This window comes from Notothenia rossii, assembly GCF_949606895.1.
Source record: "Notothenia rossii genome assembly, chromosome: 7".
Classification (NCBI taxonomy): Eukaryota; Metazoa; Chordata; class Actinopteri; order Perciformes; family Nototheniidae; genus Notothenia; species Notothenia rossii.
The window spans coordinates 43,460,946-43,483,077 of NC_136905.1; the positions used below are offsets into that span (position 1 = coordinate 43,460,946).

At 41.2% G+C, this 22,132-nt stretch overlaps 1 protein-coding gene across 2 annotated transcripts in view; it reads right to left on the minus strand.

Moving 5' to 3' along the window:
- Nucleotides 1–11,155: 11,155 nt before the first annotated feature.
- The window catches only part of LOC307013654 (melanocortin receptor 5-like), a 45,381-nt gene continuing 34,404 nt past the window's right edge, over nt 11,156–22,132 (minus strand). For both annotated transcript variants that reach the window (XM_079641125.1, XM_079641124.1), the window contains one exon: nt 11,156–13,472. In XM_079641125.1, coding sequence (XP_079497251.1) covers nt 12,902–13,472 — 571 coding nt within the window. In that variant the 3' untranslated portion in view covers nt 11,156–12,901. The remainder of the gene's footprint in view (nt 13,473–22,132) is intronic.

Here is a 22,132-nt window from a genome sequence, read left to right on the forward strand (position 1 = left end):
GATTTGGAAAAACGTGTCCATGCTTTTATCTTCAGTAGACTGGACTACTGCAATGGTGTCTTCACAGGTCTCACTAAAAAATCTATTAGAAAGCTGCAGCTGATTCAGAACACCGCTGCTGGAGTCCTTACCAACACTAAGAAAGTGGATCACATCACTCCTGTTCTGAAGTCTTTACACTGGCTTCCTGTGTGTCAAAGAATAGATTTCAAAATACTGCTGCTGTTTATAAAGCACTGAATGGTTTAGGCCCAAAATACATTTCTGACCTCCTGCTAAATTATGAACCATCCAAGTCTCTCAGGTCTTCAGGGACGGGTCAGCTTTCTGTCCCCAGAGTCAGAACTAAACATGGAGAAGCAGCGTTCAGTTATTATGCTCCAAATATCTGGAACAAACTCCCAGAAACTTGCAGGTCCGCTAAAACTCTTACTACTTTTAAATCCAGGCTGAGGACTTTTCTTTTTGTAGCTGCTTTTAATTGAACTATTCATATCTTAGTCTGCACTGTAACTTTTATCCATGTATATTTTCTTTTAATGTTTATTTTCTGAGCTTTTGTTTTTATTGACTGATTTTAAATGCCATTTTCTGAATGTCTTTCATTTTTTGTAAAGCACTTTGAATTGCCTTGTGTTGAAAAGTGCTATATAAATAAACTTGCCTTGCCTAATAAAAATGTCATGTGACACATACAATTGATTTGTTGATGGGAATTAATGTGAATAAATTAACTCTAGGTTAACGGTACTCTTGCTATCACTACTCACCGACACTATAAACCTTGTCCCTCATGCTAGCCCTGACAACACCGGTAAGCAAACCTTCATCTAGGCTGCACTGTTACGTGTCCTGACTTGTAGTGGTTCTCTCCTCTATCTACACTCTTCTTGTCATCTTTGTAAAACGATAGCAGACTGGTAATTGACACAGCCATGACTTCTAGTTAAATTCTGTGTGGCTAAAATGAAAAGCTTTGTTAAAATATGCAAGCACACGAAAGTCAAATTCAGCTTTATTGTCAAAAATTCGACATGTGTTATACATCCAGAAATATTGAAATATCGTTTCCCACAGTGTGACATGTATACATAAAACAAAACAAAAAGGGCCTAGATAAACGTGGTACACATTAAACAAAACAAAAAGGGCCTAGATAACTGGGGTATACAGTTTAAAATGTTAATATATTTAAAGTGTTCAAATTGCAGTTTCAGTGCAAGTCAGTTGAAACAATCTTAAATTGGCGTGACGTTGAAGTCGTGCGACCCTGCTGCTGTACTGGCTTGTAGTTAGTTTATAGCATAACGTTAGCATTTTGCTTCTGGCGATTAGATTTATGATTAAAAAATTATAAAAGTAGGGTTGACATGTGGAGATTATCCGGCTGAACAAAACGTGATCCCTCTCTTAAATGTGTGTCAACCAGACCTTATTTCGAGCTATTTTCCAAAATCCTATGGAGAATTTGCATTGGTTTTTGACAAAGGAACCGGAAGAAGTTTACTTCCGGGTTTTACGACGCGTCACTGCAGGTCTCTATGGATAGCCCAGTGGATAGAGCCGGCGGCCAAGATGCGGCGATGTCCTCCGCGCAGCTGGTTCAAAGCTCGGTATAGTCGAACTTTTAATCATTGCTTTTCAAGTTTAATACTTTAATGACTGATAAAAGGCCCTCTCCGCCCAAAAAAATTTCCAGCACTCTCTAGTCTCTTCTCAATAACCCAATACACACAATTATCAATCTTTAATTGCAAATAGAACATGATATTCAGTCTTAGTGTGTGTGTGTGCATCGAATATCTTTCAAGGCAAAGATACGTTAAACCCACTGCAGCCTTGCACTTCACCAGGAGAGGTCGCTGTAACTGAAGCTTCGAGAAATGAACCTATTTCCGACACAATTGTCCAAGTGGTTCAATGCTTCATTCAAAGCTTCATTTTGCCATCACTAGTATGAGTTTCTAACAACAGTCAAATTCAGGCTCCTCAGTCTGCAACAGGCCCAGGGTGAGAGAGAGCGAGAAGGCTTCCTGGGTGCCTTCTTTATGGTCGGCCCTGGCTGCTGATAGGCCAGCTGAGGGTGAGAGGATCCAATCTGCCATCAGACTCTGGTGCACAGGCAGATACCGATCAGCTGCCGATTAGCTGTGCAGAAGACAGGAGAGGCTTCTCAATACTCAAATTTCCCCTCCTCGACTCCTCGGTCCTCCGGTAGTGACCCAGAAATGAATTTCAGCGCGCCATTTTGAAGGACATCTAATTTCTCTAAATGCACACCGAGGATCGAGCGCCGAGGAGTTCTAACCGAGGATACACTGATGGTTCCTTCACGGCTCCTCCGCGGATGCATTTCCGGGAACCGTGGAGGTGTGACGCACGGCCGGACTTATCTCAGCCAATGACAGCTCTGCATGCATTCCCTGGATATTATTTTAGAAACTGCTTTCATCGTGTCGCGATGTTTCCAGAGAGAACAGCTGTGAGGTCCGTGCAGAAAGCAGAGCAGTGTGTATAATATATATCACTCAGTATAATAGGCCTACTCTCTTTATTTGGTTTAGTTTAGTAGATAACTACAAACAAAGAGTTCATATTTTTCTCAGACCATTTAGTGCTTCACATAATAAAATACACAACGGCTGTAGCCTGATGATATGCTTTAGGAGCTGTAGGTGTCAGTGTGTATGGTCGGCCCTGGCTGCTGATAGGCCAGCTGAGGGTGAGAGGATCCAATCTGCCATCAGACTCTGGCGAACAGGCAGGTGTGTGTGGTACAGTGTGTAGGTGTGTGTGTTGTACAGTGCGTAGATGCGGCGGACAGACGGGTCTCAGTTGGTTTGGTGTCCTCTGCTTACTTTTAATACTTGTAAATACAACTTTTGGCCCGTAATTTCAATTCCCCATTTCAGCGACCAGAGAGAATGGGGGGATATATCCAGTCTCTGATTGTGTTACGTTATTATGAGAGTGCTCTTATACTTTAAATTGTATATATTTATATAAATATATTTGTGTGTGTGTGTCCGCATCTGTAGCCTGTTATTGTCTCATTATACCGCACTCTCAATGAATTCAAAGTAAATATATAAGTCGTCATGAACACATCTGTCCATCAGACAGAGGGCTGCTCTGCTTCCTGTCATCATTAATGGACGTCTTTTTAAAATGACCGCTCAGAGGAGAGGAGTTCTCATTTCTCTAACTGCCTGCTGCTTCCCCTCCTCTCTCCTCGGTTCCCCTCCTCAGTCCTCCGCTAGCATCTCCTGTGGGCGGGACTAAGTCTTGAGGATAGGAGTCGAGGAGGGGAAATTTAAGAATTGAGAAGCCTCTAGGGAGAAGAGAGAAACACAGGAGGGAAGGAAAACCACACAAGTACAGCCTGCCTGGCACATAACCCGACTCAATCGTTCTTGATGCCGATCATTTCGAACATCTCCCTCATATATGGCCATGGGTGAGGGAGATTAATATCTCTGCTGCTCTCAGTCTTGTCACTAACTTCATCACCTGTCTCTGACTCTTCCTCTTCCTCCCTAACCTCCGTCTTTATAGCTGCCTCTGCGGCCAAGTTCTGCTTCGCTCCGTTACTGGCTGGTTTGGGATAAGGCGCAGCAGTTGCTTCTGGTTCAGAGCATAGACTGTATATATAAATATAAATATGGTTCAGAGGATGAAGGAAATAGACAGAATGGACTCGAGCCAAGTTCTCATTGGTCCCTCTTCTTTACAGAAGACCGGGAAATGATGGATACACGGATCGTGTTCAAATCAATAGCCACACAATGACTCTAAATAATAATGATCACGCCACACATTCAAACTAAAGGAACCAGCCTGTTTTGAAAATGTAAGAAGTAGAAAGTACAGGTATGTGTTCAAAATGTAAGAAGTAAAGTAAAAATAAATATATATACTTAAGTACCAGTGGCGGGCCGTGCATTTCACAACTAGGCCTTCAGTGATGTCCTACACAGTCCTACCTGAATTATTCCACCTCTTAATACCATCATTATGACGCCATGGCTCTAGAAACTATACATTTAGACAGAAACGCAGTATAACCGGGCGTTGCATCACCTTAACATAGTCAAGTACAACAGAGTTATATTAATATTTCCGAAGCATTTATAATCAATATATCCGCATTTACAATTAAGAGTGTTAAACTACCAGCTTTAAGATCGCTTGGATACGGTCAAAACTTAAAAATAAAAGGGGCTTTTAAGGCATTAGTCTACAAAGTTTTATTAAGTCCACCAAACCAAGTTTGTTCACTAAACAGCGCATTGTCGCACCCAAAGCAGTTTCATTTAAGAAACGTGACGATAAAGACACAAACTATTCACTGAAAATAAAAGAAAACAAACAAATAATTTGCATTTGTTCATGAGGATATATTTGCGACAGTGGTGAAAGTGTATTCCTAGCACTGAATGTCCACTTTGATAAAGGTTAAACCAAAATAATTCAACAAGTCTCCTTGAGTACTTTTACTGCACAGCTGAGCCAGTGCGCCACACACATCTCTATATCTCTTGCAGAAGCATCAAACATTTATTTTTTATATATGTGTCATTTTAATTACATATATATTAATTCGTTAATATTGATTTAATATTAACGACATAAAATGACAAAAATATATTAAAATAAAATAAAAAATAAAATGCTTTGTACTCACCAAAACAACTGATTATTTGAATACAAAATCCATCCTCCTTTCTTTCCTCAAGACTTCAATGACTCTGTTGTACAGTTTATCTGTGCGTTTCAGTTCCACCAATAAGTCATTTTCTATAGACATGAAGGCTAATGATGAAAGCCTAGTCTGTCCAGTAGAATTTCTGGCATAAGTTTTAATTCGCTTTAAGGCCGAGAATGACCGCTCGACAGAAGCAGTGGACACAGGGATAGTCACTGCCACACATGCCAATGTGTAAAGCTGCCCCATGCTCTCACTCAGATTTTTCTGTTTAAGGAAATCAAGGAGATCAATGGGACTTTTCCCTTCAAAATCAGTCATGGCATACATTACAGTCAGTTCTGTTTTTAGCCGGGACAGATCGAACAGTGTTCCGTGACTCTGTGTTAATTTGGCTAAGGCTGTATGCGGGAATTTTTTCCGGTAGGTCTGAAAGTGCTGGGGGTCCAGGAGGGAGAGAAACATTAATTTTTCGTGGTCTTGAAACCTACTCCGTATCTGGCAAAGAATGTTGTCCAGAATATTGCTGTGGAGTTGTTGGTAGTATGCGCGAAGGTCTCCTTGTGCTGTACTTGGGCCTCTGCGTGCGCTCGGTCCACTTGAGATGCGCGCTGTGTCCTCGTAGATCTGACGAAACTGGCACCTCTCTCGCTCAATTGTGTCACAAAACTTGTTCACCCTTGTCAGACAGAATTGTACATCCAATGTTTGTTTCTGTAGTATTCCAAAGAGCACATCTGAATGCTTAAAAATCCCATTGAATGTTTCAAGCAAAAAACAAAACTCAAAATCATCCAGACGTGCATTAAATCCATCAGCGCTAAGCATAGTATCCCCATCATACTCCTCATGATGTTCCAGTATGTGGTCAAACACCTCCTTTAGGGAAACTCTCTTCTCAAAGACTGCATTGACCAATCTCGATGTATATTGCCACCGCGTTGGTGCAACATTAGGAAGACGACGCTTGCAAATGTCATCCAGCAGTTGCGTGCGCTTAGGGGATCTGGAGAAAAATGCTGCAAGGCCATTGAGGCTGGCAAAAAAGACCTTGCATTCTTTAAGCTTTGAGGCCCCTTGAGTCAGTACTAAATTTAGTCGATGTGCATAGCAGTGAATGAATAAGGCCATAGGTGCCCTCTCCTTAACTTTAGCCTGCACCCCGTTTAGTCCAGATGCCATGACCGCTGCGCCATCATAACACTGTGCCACAACTTTATCCAGACTACATTCATATTCCTCCATGAAACGGAAAATAAGAGCGGCAATGTCATCAGCTCGCTTGCCGCTTGTAACATCTTCAAATCTGACAAACCGCTCCTTGACACCTGTGTCCGTCACATAACGCAGGACAAGTGCCAGTTGTGCTACATTACCCACGTCTGTCGTTTCGTCCACCATAACAGCGACAAAGGGTGCTTTTTTAATCTCCATTTTGATCTCTTCTCCCATCACTTCAGCAATAGCATAAATCAGGTCGTTTTGTATTTTGCCTGACGTCCCAGTAAACACTTTGTTTGTGGACAGGTGGTAATGCAAGTCTGTGTTGTTCTCAGCAAGCAAAGAAAGAAGCTCCACGTAGTTTCCTCTGTTTCTGGACTCGGCGCTTTCATCGTGTCCCCTAAATGAAAGTTCCTGTTTACCCAAAAACAGGACACAATCAATCAGTCTTTTCAATATTTCCCTATTTTTGTTCACCCTTTCGTTGTGGAGATCCGTTTCCCGGCGCACTTGTTCGTTGAGCTGTAGATCCACTCGGGTGTCCCCAAAGGTTTTCAAAAGCACCATTGCTTGTAAGTGCCCAGCCGTGCTTTGGTGTCTCGTTGCTGCCTTGGTTAGACAACTCAAGTTTGCAAATCCAGTGTGGCTCCAAACACCAAATCGATCAGTTGCAAATAGCAGGCATTCCCAGCAGTACAATTTGCAGTGCCTCTCGGAGGCTGTGAGCCAGGGGTACCGCTCGTAGTTAGTGATTTGAAAGTGGCGGACAAACCCTTTCCCCCGCTGTGATAGGCTCGCTAGCGTCGGGGTTGGCCGTTCTCTTCTCACGATGTCTAGCTTTTCTTGAAAAGTTCGTCTTGAAAATGGCGTTGTAATTATATTTGCGACCAAATCGATCTCTTCTCCTCCTTCAGCCATTGTGGGTTGAAAAAAAACAGCTTGTAGAAATCTACACAAATTAGCTCGTTCAAATTCAAGTTCAGTTTGCTAGCTCTACATAGCTCTGCCTCTCAATAGTGCGTATCCAATCAAAAGACGTGCACGTGCTAACGTCATCGTACGCCTGCTAGCTGGCCCGTTGTCGCCAACTCAAAATCTGATTGGTTAACGCCACAGTTTTGTTTCCGTTCACTTTAATCTACAGGCGCCCGCACTGTTGATTCTGAAGGCCTAAGGGCAGATTTCTTGGACCCTGGCAACACATTATGGCTGAAATATGATTGGATAAAAGCTCTAACATAAAGGCCAACCCTCCAAATCTCGTTCTGAGGCTGGAAGCAGCGCAACCAAGAGGAAAGCTATGAAATGAAGAGAATAGACTACAGGGAATAATTTAATACATATTTGTGGAAAAAATATATCAACATTTAATTTATATTCTGATGATGTTTAGGCCAGCAGAGAAGGCCTTGCTGGCCCTGACGGCCCACCACTGTTAAGTACAGTAACAAAGTATTTGTACTCCACTACTTCCCACCTCTGGCTGAAGAGGGACTCTTGTTTATTGTGATGACATTCTGTAGTTTCATTTAGTCACTTGTTTATCACCCATAGATGCTTCGGATATCCATTAGTGGGGTATTAACTGATGTTTTTTATGTCCTGGAACAAAAAGTGAAAAATCTATTTAGTTTTTATGAGTGCCTTTTTCAGGCGTCTTACCAAAAACACATTTTACGATCGGAAACGGGATGTTGTAAAATGCTAATTTATTTCCAGGTTTTAGGACTTGTTCCTGCACCATTCTATTCTACATGGCTTTACACTGCATTAACCATTATCTTTTGTATAAGAATATGTTGGTTAGTGTTCAAAGCTGCTGTTAGTGTGTGATTTGATACGTTACCATCAGCAGACTGGACTACTGTAATGGTGTCTTCACAGGTCTCACAAAAAAATCCATTAGAAAGCTGCAGCTGATTAAAAACGCTGCTGCTCGAGTCCTCACTGACACTAAAAGAGTAGATCGCATCACTCCTGTTCTGAAGTCTTTACACTGGCTTCCTGTGTGCCAAATAATTGATTTTAAAATACTGCTGCTGGTTTATAAAGCACTGAATGGTTTCGGACCAAATTATTTGAACGACCTCCTGCATAACTATGAACCATCCAGGAGTCTCAGCTCTTCTGAGACGGGTCAGCTTTCTGTCCCCAGAGTCAGAACTAAACATGGAGAAGCAGCGTTTAGCTATGCCCCGACTATCTGGAACAAACTCCCAGAATCCTGCAGGTCCGCTGCAACTTTTACACTGCAGTATGGCTGTTATTCATGTATTCTATACCTGTTGTGCTTATTTAATTATCTTTGCTTTTTAATGCCTGTTTTTAAATGCTATGTTATAATGTGTTTCTGCTGTATTTCTTCTTAAGTGTCTTATTTTATTTTGTAAAGCACTTTGAATTGCCGTGTGCTGAAAGGTGCTGTATAAATAAACTTGCCTTGCCTTTGCCTTGCCTTGATTTACACTTTTTGCGTAGATTGTAAAGTGGCAAGTTGCGACTTGCAATTCTCAATTTGCCTTCAGATATTATGAAATAGCATTTAAGAATGCAGATGATCACTTCTCCTTGTTTTTATTGTTCCCATTTCCTGTACTTTTTGAGCTAAGCTAGCACAACTAACATTTTAACAATGTTGTGCTGGTTTTAAATTATCTGTTTAGCTAACAGATCAATTATGTTGAGAGTTAATGTTACCAATGAGGATAACTTTGTCTTAATGGTATATTTGCCTGTTTCACAACTTGTTATAGCTCTAATCTTGTTTACTCTATACTGTTACGCCCAGATCTCTAGGGGAACCTAGGCGCAGCATAAAATGTGCACTCTCTCCTCTTTTCCCACTCCCAAGAACATAGATAATGAGACAGAGAAGGCCTTTTGGTAAATTTAATTCCCAACGTTCTTTTTAACAAATAAGTGCAACAACCCACAACAACAAACACATCTCTGAACACAAAAATCTTGCCTAACAAATAAGAAAATAAACATACAGGACTCTTACCTACACTGACGTAAAAACAGGAGAAACCGAGAACCAACCAAAAGAAAAAGGGTTTCACACTTTCACGTAGACTTAAGGCGTGTCCAAAAAGGACAGGTTAAAGTTATGTCTATCCTTCCAAAGTTTACAAAATATACAAGGACAGAAGTACAAAAGGACAGATACAAATACGCAACAGCTGGGAGCAGGAGAAGCTGAGTCAGAGAGAGGGCTGAGGAACTGAACTAAATATCCTCCCGTCTCCCCAGGTGGACCAATCAGCCTGTTGAAGGTAGCTAATCAGCTAACGGGCACCACCTGCTTGCTCACACACACACACACACACACACACACACACACACACACACACACACACACACACACACACACACACACACACACACACACACACACACACACACACACACACACACACACACACACACACACACACACACACACACACACACACACACACACACACACACACACAGACAGGAGGAGGGAAAAATCTCTACACACAATACACATAACGACCAGGGTCGTAACAATACAAGTGGTTCTCAAATGGGGGTACGCGGACCCCTATGGGTACGTTGGTGTACTGCAGGGGGTACGTGAGATTTATGTTATGTTAATGAAAAAAAAGATAAATATACCAATTTTAGGAAAAGTAATGACGTTTGAGCAGTGTGGGTTTTATATTAATAGACTAGAGTTACACATATTTCAAAACACGAAGTGTAATAACTGCAGGTGCCTCTATAATGTTCTTATCCGGACGTAAGAGCCGCAGACTTAACACGAAGTTAAACTCCACTCAAAATGAAGAAAAAGTCTTCGTCGTAGTTGGGAAACTTTCCTGGTAACTCCTTCAACATGACATGGAGTGAAAACTGTAACAATAAATACAGAATGCAAAACGATCTTAGTCTTGTGTTGTCTATTCAAACACCCTTAGTTGCATTGTAAATATATACAATATAACATTACATGTTTCTTAAACATCTTTCCATCAAATAAGCATTGATATAGGAACTACAACATGTTAACAATTAAATGTAATCACTTACGACATTGATTGATCGGTCTTTTCATGCAGATGCAAATGGATCCTAACAGTGCCTAAACATGTGGCTTCCTTGAGTTTCTACCATTTTCTAACAGCATGACAGGAAGTGATACATTCAAATAACTTTATGGACAGTGTCAAATAAACAAACGTTACAAGCTACCTGAAAGGTGCTGCAAAGCAGTATTTTAACCTTACAAATCATATGAAGTGTTTTTTAAAACACCACAGCCTCCCTGTCAGAATGACAATGATCCTCAGTGAAGCACAAGCCCATGTTTCTCACTACATTGTAAGTACAACTTATTAAAAAGATCAGTTCAATGCAACTGATGTCGTCTTAGTGTTATTGTATGATATTACAATTGGTTGGCCCTAGTGATGGATTATAAACATTTGAAATTTAGCATTTAAGTGTTTCTCAGTTATAATGTTGTTTGTTATAATGTTGTGTTGTTTTAATAAATCAGACAATGAGGGTGCAAGGCTGTACTGTACCTCTTTATATAGGCTTTTTCCCCTAACAAATAGTTTTTGCACTGATCAAGGGGTACTTGGCTGAATATTTTTTCAAAGGGGGTACATTATTGACAAAAATGTGAGAATCGCTGCTCTATACTGTGTGTAAAGTGATGCCAGCCTCTCTGGTCTTTTTGGTAAAACAATTAAATGCTGCACAGCTGATAACCAGTTCCTTCCCATAGACAATCATGTAATGTTGCAATTGTATTTTATACCAATTAAACTACAAGCAGGATACAGCTAAATGTAGGTAGACTACATACATTAACAATAAACAGATCTGTACTGCCACTGAGAATGGGAACAGCAGGTTCGCAGTGGGCCAAACCTTTACACCTGGTTCTCAAATAAAGGTAGTTCAAGGCTACGGACCTTTTATTAATTTGGTGTTTAAATGTGCACATGTGACTTTCAATCTATTTGTTGAGTGTCTGAGTGTTTCTGTGTATGATTTTTTTAATTCCATACCATCTATCTTCTCTCTGCCTTGCTGATTATTTACTACCACACTTGTTTTCTCTCAGGACACGGATGTACTTGCATTTTAAACCAAGATCATGTTATAATTTGTTCACATAGATCATAATCTTGAGGTTTCCATCATTCACAATTTACCACAGTTGATGCAAACAATTATATGAAGACAGCTCAGAACTTTGCCTTTTGCTTTTATTCACACTCAAATTAATAAAATACATACTTTTGTGCAACATCGCCAACACTGACATCAGTCATTTCTCTTGCAGTTCAAATTTATATTTTTGCATGCCATGAATTTACCATAACTTACATGACACATGTAACTTTTATATGGGCTCACTTTACAATAACATAGGACCAATCATGCAATTACTAAGTGGGCTTCCCCTCTAGTGTAACATTACATTCAGTGTTTTTGCTGCTGTTTCTTTCGGGACAACTAAGTACTTCCCAATAAATAATAACAATGATATCATTGGGTTTTAATAAAAGTACTTTACAATGTGGGCATGTACATTTGTTTGCATATTCATATGCTCTTCTTTTGATCTCACAAATACAAATCACTTACAAAGAAAATGTATGGGGAATACAGTAAGGCCATTACAACATGATTTTGATCCAAAAACATCTCTTGTCTTTATGCATAAGATATGCCACAGATAAATCAAAGACACAACTAATAGAGGCTTGCTCTTTTTGAAATACATATTACAATGTAACACTAGCAATAAATGTTTAGCTTCTAGCACCAACAAGGGATAACTTTAGTCATGAACAGCAGTTTCAGAAGGTTGCATTTTACAACAAAGGTCTGTTTAGCTTCTTAGTTGGGATGTAGGAGCGACTTACAAACACTTACAGAAAGCACTTTGAAGCTACAATCAATTTTACATTTAAAGTGTAAACTTATGGCATTTTACATTGTTTTATACAAGCACTGGCAGGGCTGTGTCATGAAGAGATCATGGGCGGCACACAAAATATAGCAGCTATAAATAATATGAAGAAAAAAGATATATACAGAAGAGTGTCAAAATAATCATAGCAGAAAACGTCTATGCTAATGAGCGTTAGCATTTAAGGAAGTTGGTCATTAGCTCAGAGTTTATGCTGCAGCAGGTGGAGGCAGGACAAATGTAGTGTCAGCAAATTATCTGTTGACAGGTGATAACATCCGAAGGTTAAGCAGCAGCTTACTTTCCCCATTTATGTGCAGTTTACACGAGAACGCAAACGGTTGTATCTGCTACTTTTCTCTTTCGTATAGTCCTTCACACGAGGCCGTAACGGAAACGCGGAGATCACCTCCTGCCAGATTCCTCCAACTCAAATTAATTATGGGCGGAATTATTCAGCCTCAGCTTACGCTGACTCAGGCAACATCACCTGAGGCAACTAACTATTGTGTATTCCCTGCTAAACTTAATTCCCACAATGAATACAAAAACAGCATTTACGGTAGGGTTCACTTGTTTTAGTAATGAACATGACGATATCCTGTCTTAGCTTGTAATTTTCTTCTGTTCAAAAGGAAAAAGCAAAAGTATAAAGAACAGTGCATTTCCTCTAAAATGAAAGGCAGGACACAAACTGTTTTTCTATAATGCAGTTTCAAAATAATCATCGTTTCAAATGGTCCTGTCCGTCTGTTCAAATACTGTAATGTCAACTAGCCACTTTGTATACATGGAGGATACATTAGAAAGTAGTGTAACCTTCTTACATACTGTGAGGGACCCCTCTCCAAGTAATTCCTGAGAGAAGACACAGTCTTGACCAAAGACTGTACTTGCTGAGAAGTGCAATGAACCATTTCACAAAGTGTATGTTTGATACTCTCGTATGGTTATGCTCCAGTGTCAGATTCAGTAGTTCATCCTACAAATCCTGTCATTGGTTTCATAGTCTGTGTCCCTCAGTACTTACCTGTTAGAGCGCAGATGTTGGTGAAGGCGTTCTTCAGGCTGTAACAACAGATAATCTCTTTAAAAGTCTTCCTCATCTCCTGACTCCTGAAGGCATAGATCAGTGGGTCAATCACAGAGTTGCACATGATGAGGATGAGGTACATGTTGAAGTGGGACATGAAGCACACACAGTAGAGGTTCCGCGGACATGAGATCATCAGGATCAGGTGGAGGAAGAAGGGAGCCCAGCAGACGATGAAGATCCCCAGCAGGATGGTGAGCGTGATGGCCCCCTTCATGCTGGCCCGCTGGTGGATGGAGTTGTAGCCGGGGAGCGCGGCGATGCGTTTGACATGAGAACGCGCCAACATGAACATGTGGCTGTAGAGGGAGGCCATGATGAGCAGCATAGCAAAGAACATGGAGACCAGGCAGATGATGACCGGGGTTGTGTCTGAGTAGATGATGAAGACGATCCCGCAGCCCGTGCAGAAGGTCCAGATTCCCCCGATGATGCAGCCGGCTCTCCTCACTGTCATGATGTTGTGGTATCTCAGCGCATAGAAGATAGTGACATACCTGGAGATAATAACACATAACCAAGTCACCTATGATTTCCTAAAAACCTTTGTCAATGAAATATTCAGAACAGAGGGATTACCTTCATAGAACCTTCAACATGGCGACAGCTTAGCCGACCACTAGCGGCTAACAATGCTAACAGTCAGTGGCGGCCGGTGGAAAATATTTTAGGTGGGGCCATGGCAATGGTGACCAAAGCATACTAGGGGGGTCCGGGGGGATGCTCTCTCGGAAGAACATTTTTGAGAAATGACCCCTTAAATGATGACCTCTGGTGATGTTAGAGGGGGGGGGGGGGGGGGGGGGGGGGGCAAATTGAGGCTTAAAAATATGAGAAGACTGATCAATACCTCCATAATCTTCAGTGTGGTTAGCAGTACACAGTAGGCCCACACTGCGGCTGCGACACTCAAATGAGTTGATTCCCATTTAAAATCAGGAGACTAAATACGAACATTGTGTGTGTGTGTGTGTGTGTGTGTGTGTGTGTGTGTGTGTGTGTGTGTGTGTGTGTGTGTGTGTGTGTGTGTGTGTGTGTGTGTGTGTGTGTGTGTGTGTGTGGGGTCGGGCTTTAACTGCCAGACCAAGAAAAAGGTTATGGAAAAATTATTTGTTTGCATTTTTGTATCAAATGGGCCACAAATAGCCACAACAATTATTTTTTTGACTGACAGTTTTGTTTTTATGAGCCTCTACCAACTGGTGGAGCTTGCCTTTTATGGTAAAAGTGCATTTCTAAGAATCATCATACAGTACAGTCTTTGTACACATCAAACTCAAATAAAACAAAAACTCAAATACATGTTTTTTCTTTTATGGAAAATGAGCAATATATAGAACCAGATATATTCATAAAAGATAATAAATGATAATTGTAAAAATAAATGGAAAAAAGTAATGCAAAGTGTTTTTCATAATAAAAAAAGACTTGCTCATCTTACTGTATACGCTGAATTGGCCTAACAAGAAACCACGGGCCTAACAGCAAATGTCTATATCCTGTGTATCCTGTTTTTTTAGCATGACACATTTCTCAGTGGAAGCTAGCTGAAGGGCTTTCTGTTCAAACCACAGTGACATCTAGAGGTTGTTTTGTGCATAACATGTCAATGAAAGGGTAGAGCTGGCTGAATCAGATTGGGCGGAGACCGAGGTCCGGAGTCTCCACCTGCACCAGGCCCCCAGGAAGTGCGCCGGAGTCTGATGAGAATATTTGTTGTGGCCAAACGGCGGTACTACACTTCTGTTCGGTTGCTGGTCCCGTAAACACTTTTTCCCATTGACTTACATTGGGAAAGAGTGGTCTGTAACTCGTTGGATAATTTTTTTTAAACTAAATAAACTACCCAGTATGAACGTTTGTATGGCCCTTATTAAAAACATTTGTTCTTCAAGTTGTAAAAATGTGCTAATAACGTTATTCTGAGAGTTATATCCCTCTGCATTATGAACGCGCATTTAACCCACGGGACCGCGCCGCCCGGCACGTTCATGTTACGTGTTCAGCAGGTTCAGCACTACATGCTTTTATCTTTACCCCTGGATGCACAATAACAATGGACCCATATCGTCTCACTGCCATCCCACGGAGCTGTAATAATGGATATATTGCACATGTTTGCTGTAATTCATCATTTGTAAAATATTATACTACATGGGCTGTATGATTAAATCTTGTACCGTAAATGTTGTATTGAATAAAGTTAATATAACCGACGTTAGATTAACTTCCCTGTAGCTTCTTATTGCACTAAGAAGCTTATTGCACTGTGTATATATATATATATTAATATATATATGCAGTGCAATAATTCTTTCATGCTAAATGAAGCTCTGTTGCTTGGATATCACTAGATCCTGTTACAGCGTAATATAAGTACATAACGATTGATGTGCACATTAGCATAATTACTAGCTAGCCGCTAGCTGCTAACTGCCACCTCGTTAATATCAAATCCATCATAAAAACAAGCCATTACCATGCTGTCATGAACGTGCGGTGCTGTTACGTGTACGCAAATTGACGTGCTTGATGTGAACGAGCATTTGGTTAAATTTGCGCATGCGCTATGAGCAGTGGTGTAGTCTACGTGATACGCTGGTATACGCCGTATACCCACTAGAAAATGCCAGTGATTTCCGTATGCCCTCTTAAAAATGAGCGATGATACGTAACAACATCATTTTGTGACTTCGCTTTCACGCTTTCGCCCCCTTCTGTGTTAATACTTTTGGACGTCTGGGGCTTCCGTCGCCTTTGGCCTGTTGCTAAGCAACAGCAACACACTTTGTTCGGCTCTGACAAACCCCACGTTTCTCTAACGTTATCAGAATTTGATCCTTCCATCATTCAAGTTCACGGAGCGCTAAACAGGAAGCAAACATGAAACGAAAACAGACGAAAATATTTTTATGTTTTCCGAAGTTTTCCCCTATTACCACTACAGAAGAAGAGCCAGATCAGGCGGCTGTCCTAAAGGTGACAGAGAACGAGCCCGGCGCTACCGCAAATTTACCCGGTAAGTGGAATTAGTATGGTTATCATTAACGTAACAGTAGCTGGAATGTAAGAACAGGCATCCTTGGTTAGAGTGGAGGGACAGAAATGTAGGTAAATGTCAGCACACATGCAAAGGAAAGCTGATCTAAACAACAGAAATTCATAAAGTCAATGACTATGCAAATGAGAGTTAATTCATGGTCATGTTAGAAGTGCATTTAAAACATTTGCACCATTAGGCCTATATTACTATATGTTAGTTATCAGTAGTTGTCAAATAATTAGCTATTGAAAAAGTGGAACATTTTTCTCCTTTTATCTGCTTTTCATGCATTTGTTAGCCATGATGTAAATATTGTAAGCAGTTTATTAAATACTTTTGAGTAAATCTTGGCTCTTTTCTGCAGATATTATTGGTAAAAACTTGTATTATGCTAATTAGTCATGGTTTTGTTTATTTCCAGGTTGTGCTCTTTGCAGCGCTACAAAATCAACAGGTGTCCTCACAGAACAACGAGTGTCTATGTCTGAGGAGTGGGTGCACTTTAAGATCCAGTCCTCAGATTCAAGCAGATCAACATCTCTGGCCTCTTTTAGAAACAAGATTAGACGACATGAGACGTCCAGAGCACACAAAATAGCCCAGGAGCTCACGGAGAAGGGTGGACAGGATTTAGTTGGAAATTTGATGAGAGCTGTTTCAGAGACAGTGTTTGCAGTTGGCCATATTGAGATTTTGATAAAAATGTCGATTAATTGTTCAACCCTAGAAGATAAGTGGGCTTTTTCCATCATTGTTCATTCTTTTATTTTTTTTATTGTTAATGTCTCTGGCAGTTAAAAGTCACATAAAAATGCTTATAATACATTGACATGTTGATAACACATAACCAGTCTCAAGACTAGTCTATGCATTAGTAAGTGTGATGGTGTTCATGAGGTGTTGCTTCGAGACAGGATGAATACAATTATTACAGTATACCCACTACAAAAAAGTAGACTACACCACTGGCTATGAGCGCACATACGGGTACTTCTCAGGCATGCCGGGTAATCTGTGACGTTTCGCTCTCTCAAAAGTTGGGCCATTTTATCATCATGCGCCAATGAGCAACTCTCATAGGAATGAATGAGGCCCCGCTTCCCACGCTGTATCCAGTTCTTATTATACATCCATGACCTGCACACGCAGCCATCCTTGTTTTGTGCATTAATTCAGTGTTTACATACAGTACACCAAACTATTTCACCAGGGAAGAGCTCCTAAACATTAGAGAAACAACTTCAGCGGATTACTTTCCCACTTTTCTCTGTTCTTCCGTGGAATTATTGGACATTCTTGTAAAAGGTACCCTCACCTGCATCCGAGCAGCGAACGCCACATGAGAGGGAAACGGGCCGGGACGCTCGTACGCTTCCGGAGCCGCAGACTTTGCACGCCGCTATCCGGGATATTTCTCTCTCGTTCCATAAGCAATAAACTGGACAAGCTTCAGCTACTGGTTAGTAGAAACAGAGACTTTTCTTCATCTTCTGTTTTGTGCTTCACTGAGACCTGGCTGTGTGGATCGATTCCTGACTTGGCGCTGCAGCTGCCAGCTGATCGTGACACGGAGCTCTCATCAAAAGGTGGAGAAATATGTTTTTATACAAACAGTGGCTGGAACAACGATGTGACAATGATTCTGCAGCACTGTTCTCCCACTCTCGAAACTTTTATCATCAACTGCAAACCCTTCTATTACCCCGTGAGTTCTCCTCATTCATACTGGTCGGTGTATACATCCCACCGCATGCGAACATGCAGGAGGCAAAGCGCACACTTGACCAGATACTGTGTGTGGAGAGGACTTATCCGGACTGCCTAGTTATTGTTCTTGGTGACTTTAACAAAGACAACCTCAGCCATGAACTCCCAAAATACAAACAGTTTATTAAATGCCCCACCAGAGAGGGGAATATTTTTGGATCACTGTTAGACCACCTGTTAAGGTTGAGTGAAGCAAGCAGGACCCAAATGCAGATAACACTGATAATACCTTTATTTCAAGGATAATAAGAACATTTGGACAAACAGAACACTCCCCGGTGAACTCAGTCACCAACAAAAGACGAACCAACACTGAACACAGGAAGAGACAAGACTAAATACAGGGAGGGGTAATCACGAGACGAGAAACAGCCGGGCAGGGGAGGATAATCACAAGGGCAACAGGTGAACACAATCAGACAATTAGACACACCAGGGAAACTAACGACAGGGAGGAAAAACACAGAGAGAGGGACCAGACAATACACAAGGGAGACAGGGAGAACCGAACAGCAAAATAAACCCAAACCTAGACATACAAAACTAAAAACGTGACATAACATGAGAATCCTGACACCACCATCAAGCCGTCCCCTGCGCTGCACTGGGCCACTCTGACCATACCATGGTACACCTGATACCGACATACAGGCAGAAACTCAAACTGTAAACCTGTAATGAGGACATTGAGGCAGTGGAGCAGTAAAGCTCAGGCGTGTTTGGACTGTACTGACTGGGATATGTTTAGAGCTGCTACTCAAAGTCTGGATGAGTATACAGAGGCTGTGATGTCATACATTAGCTTCTGTGAGGACAGCTGTGTACCAACACACACCAGGGTGAGTTTCAACAACAACAAGCTCTATAGTTCACAGCTAAACTGAAACAGCTAAGATTAATAAGGCACGTTTTAGAGAGTCGAAGTACGTCTTTAGCAAGGCGGTGAGAGATGCTAAACGACAATACTCTGAGAAACTCCAACACCAGTTCTCAGCAAACGATTCTGCTTCTGTCTGGCGTGGACTAAAGGCCCTGACACACCAAACTGACACCAAATAACACGTCCCGACGAACCCGACTGTTGTGTTGACTCAAGTCTCCTATGTCTTGACCAAAAAGTTGCACTGGAACACACCGCAAAGACTTCAGCCGACGGCCAAGTAGCTCGTACGCACTGCGCATGCGTGAGTCGCAATAACTCTCCTTACCAGCAGGCGGCGGTAGTGTGTATTCGTCATTCAAAAGAGGCAACCGGAAGACAGACAGTGTGATATATTCAAACAACAAATAGCTCGAGCCAAGCAGCGGGGGATGAACTATGCCAATATTTTAACAGTATCGGTGCAGTGCCTTTTCAGTGGGGCAAGATATAGCAAATATGTGTGCCTATCCTGCTATTTGTGTTTATTCTTTTAACCTGTTGAACCCCACCCCCCGCATCAAAAAAAAAACGCATCATCTGCAGGAAACAGCGTCTGAGGGCTTCTTAATATTTAATAAAGTATGAATGTTTTATATCCATGTAACGGGAAGAAACTCAGCTAACTTTTTTTTTTTTTTTTTTGCAAATAAACCCACATAGAATTAACCACGAGCGAAAGAATGCTAACGGCGGTTGCACAGAAACTCACTCATAACACCCATATTACTTATCGTAACTGCACATCCAACATATCGATTAGCATCCTGAGAAGACACAGAATCGATGGGTATATATATCATCACTCCATGATAATAACTCGCAACATAATAAACAAAAACAGACATCATAACACATGGTGCTAGGTAGCAAAAACGGCACTATGTCTTACCTTCGTTGTCAAAAGTTGTCTGCAATGGCATTAAAACGATAAAAAAAAAGACCCGCTGCTGAAGGTTAATCCATAGGTTAATCCAATGTGTCTGTGTCAATTTGAAATGATTTCTGATAATCCATATGCAATAAACCTGCTTTTCCGTTTCCATATTTCAGAGCGTGAGACAGGTTTCGATTTGGGCGAAGCTCCCACTTTTTTTTGGTAACGTTTTGCATGTGCATGTGGAAATTCCCCTTCGATTCTATTGGCTCTAACGGTTGAAAAGAGATATCAATCACCAAAATCGACCAATGGGTTCCAGAGAAACGGCAAAAACGCCAATTTCCACCCAAATCACCCCAGGGATGGAGTTTTATTTACTAAGCCTCTCTAAAAAGGGCAAATGTCACCTGTTTGGCATCAATCTTGATACAGAGTCCTTATTATATGTTGTGCTTTGGATTCATAAAGCTTTTAGTCTACCATCCAGTGTTAATTTCGTCAACAACCTTTTTTACATGACTAAGACGAGACGATGACGAGCTAAAAATAGATTCTTGATAACGAAAACTAAGACGAAATGTATATTTAGTTTTCGTTGACGAGACGACACAGGACTAAGGTGTTAATGGTGGACTATCGGACATTCAAAATGCAGCATATTTTCGTTGACGAGACGAGACAGGGCTAAGGTGTTAATGGTGGACTATCGGACATTCAAAATGCAGCATATTTTCCCCCAAGTGTCCATCTTGTCTGTCAAAATGCATCTTATGTTTCTAACTTGCAATATCATTATTTCCGCTCTCTTCACTCCAAAAGAGCGATCTCCCTGTGTCTCTGTGTGCGGGGGCAGAGCCTAACAGACACGCTGCAGCGGCACACAGAGATCTGCCGGGGACGGAGCGTTCAGAAGTATGAAGACACTCTACAAGGCTCGATGTGGACAAAGCTCGTTTGCCATTAGTGTTTTCACGTAAGCGTGTTGACTCGAGTAGAGTAGTCTGTCCAAAGAGCCGGCCAAAAGGCGTCATATTCAATCGGAGAAATGCACAATTTTCGACTTCCTTAACTCGTAGCTCTGTTGCGCCAATTACGATTAACGTTATCACATCAGGCGTGCAGAGGTGGGAGAAGTACTCAGATCTTGTAGTTAAAGGTGACCTATCATGCAAAATGCACTTTTGTACGTCTTTTATACATGAATATGTAGAGATGGGGTCGTTACTAAAAAAAAGTAATATATTACATATTACATATTACTTTTTAAAAAAGTAATATATTACACTACTTCGTTACTGTATACATAAAGTAACTTGTTACTTTACTCATTACTTTACTCGTTACTTTACTCGCAGGGCCGGCCCGCCCCTCCCTACAGGCAGATTGCGCAGACTGCGCACCTACAGTGTAAGCGCGCCAGAGTTTTGACTATGCGAGACTCCACTTGCACCCCCAATTACTATTGCTTTTGATATGCTCTTTAATAAAATAGGCTACCAGCCTACCACAACAAGCTAACAGTCTGTGAAACGTAAAGACACTAATGAATGAAACCAGTTCAAGACGCATTATTCTTATTCTTATCATTCTTTATGAGCGCAGTAACGGTAAGGTATCTAATTACTTATTTATTTAGTTTTCCATAACTTAGTAACAGAGATGGTCAAACGAAAGTGGTAGAGACATGGCAGAATTCCTACAATGAAGCGAGACATTGAACTGTTCGCCTGTGAGAGGGCAATCAAGAAAAGAGAGCGAGCGGCCCTGTTGAGGAAGTTTACAGATGGAAAGACTCAGCCATGTTTATGTAGCACTGCACGTGGAAATGTGGAAGCGCAAATCGTGCAGATTACGTAGGCCTACATGTATACAAACCTGCGGCGGAAACCCCTCTTGTCTGTCAGTGAGTGTGTTTATTTTATAAAAGTAACGAAGTAACGCGTGTCGGGGCAATGTTAGTAACTGTAGTGTGATTACTGAATTATAAAAGTAACGCGTTACACTACTCCGTTACCGACAAAAGTAATATGATTACAGTAACGCGTTACTTTAACGCGTTACACCCAACTCTGGTCCCCGGTGTTCCAGGGAACTCACCAAGTGTCAGAAAACACAACCCTCTCTATTTTCCTCCATACCCAAATCTCTTAAAAAGGGGCTGCAACAGATCTGATACAGACTGATCCCGATTTGAACACTTCTGTGACGTCACAGAAGGGACGCTACGGCTATTGGGCCAACTCCACCAATCAGGAGGAGACTTCCACGGACATTGCCGTTCGAAAGCGCTGGAGACGCTGTAGTACATATGCCAGGCCTGTAGATGGTGCTGTTCTCAAATAATTAGCTCATGCAAAGACAGTGTTAAATTGAGTGAAATGAGGAATGGCTAAAATGCATGATCTGTTTGGTATTTTGAAAAATAAAAAGTATAAATTTGCCTTATATAGGTATGGTCCTACACTATATTATTCAAATATAGCATGATAGGTCCACTTTAAGTAAAAAAAATACCATAGTGTAGGACAGTGGTTCTCAAATGGGGGTA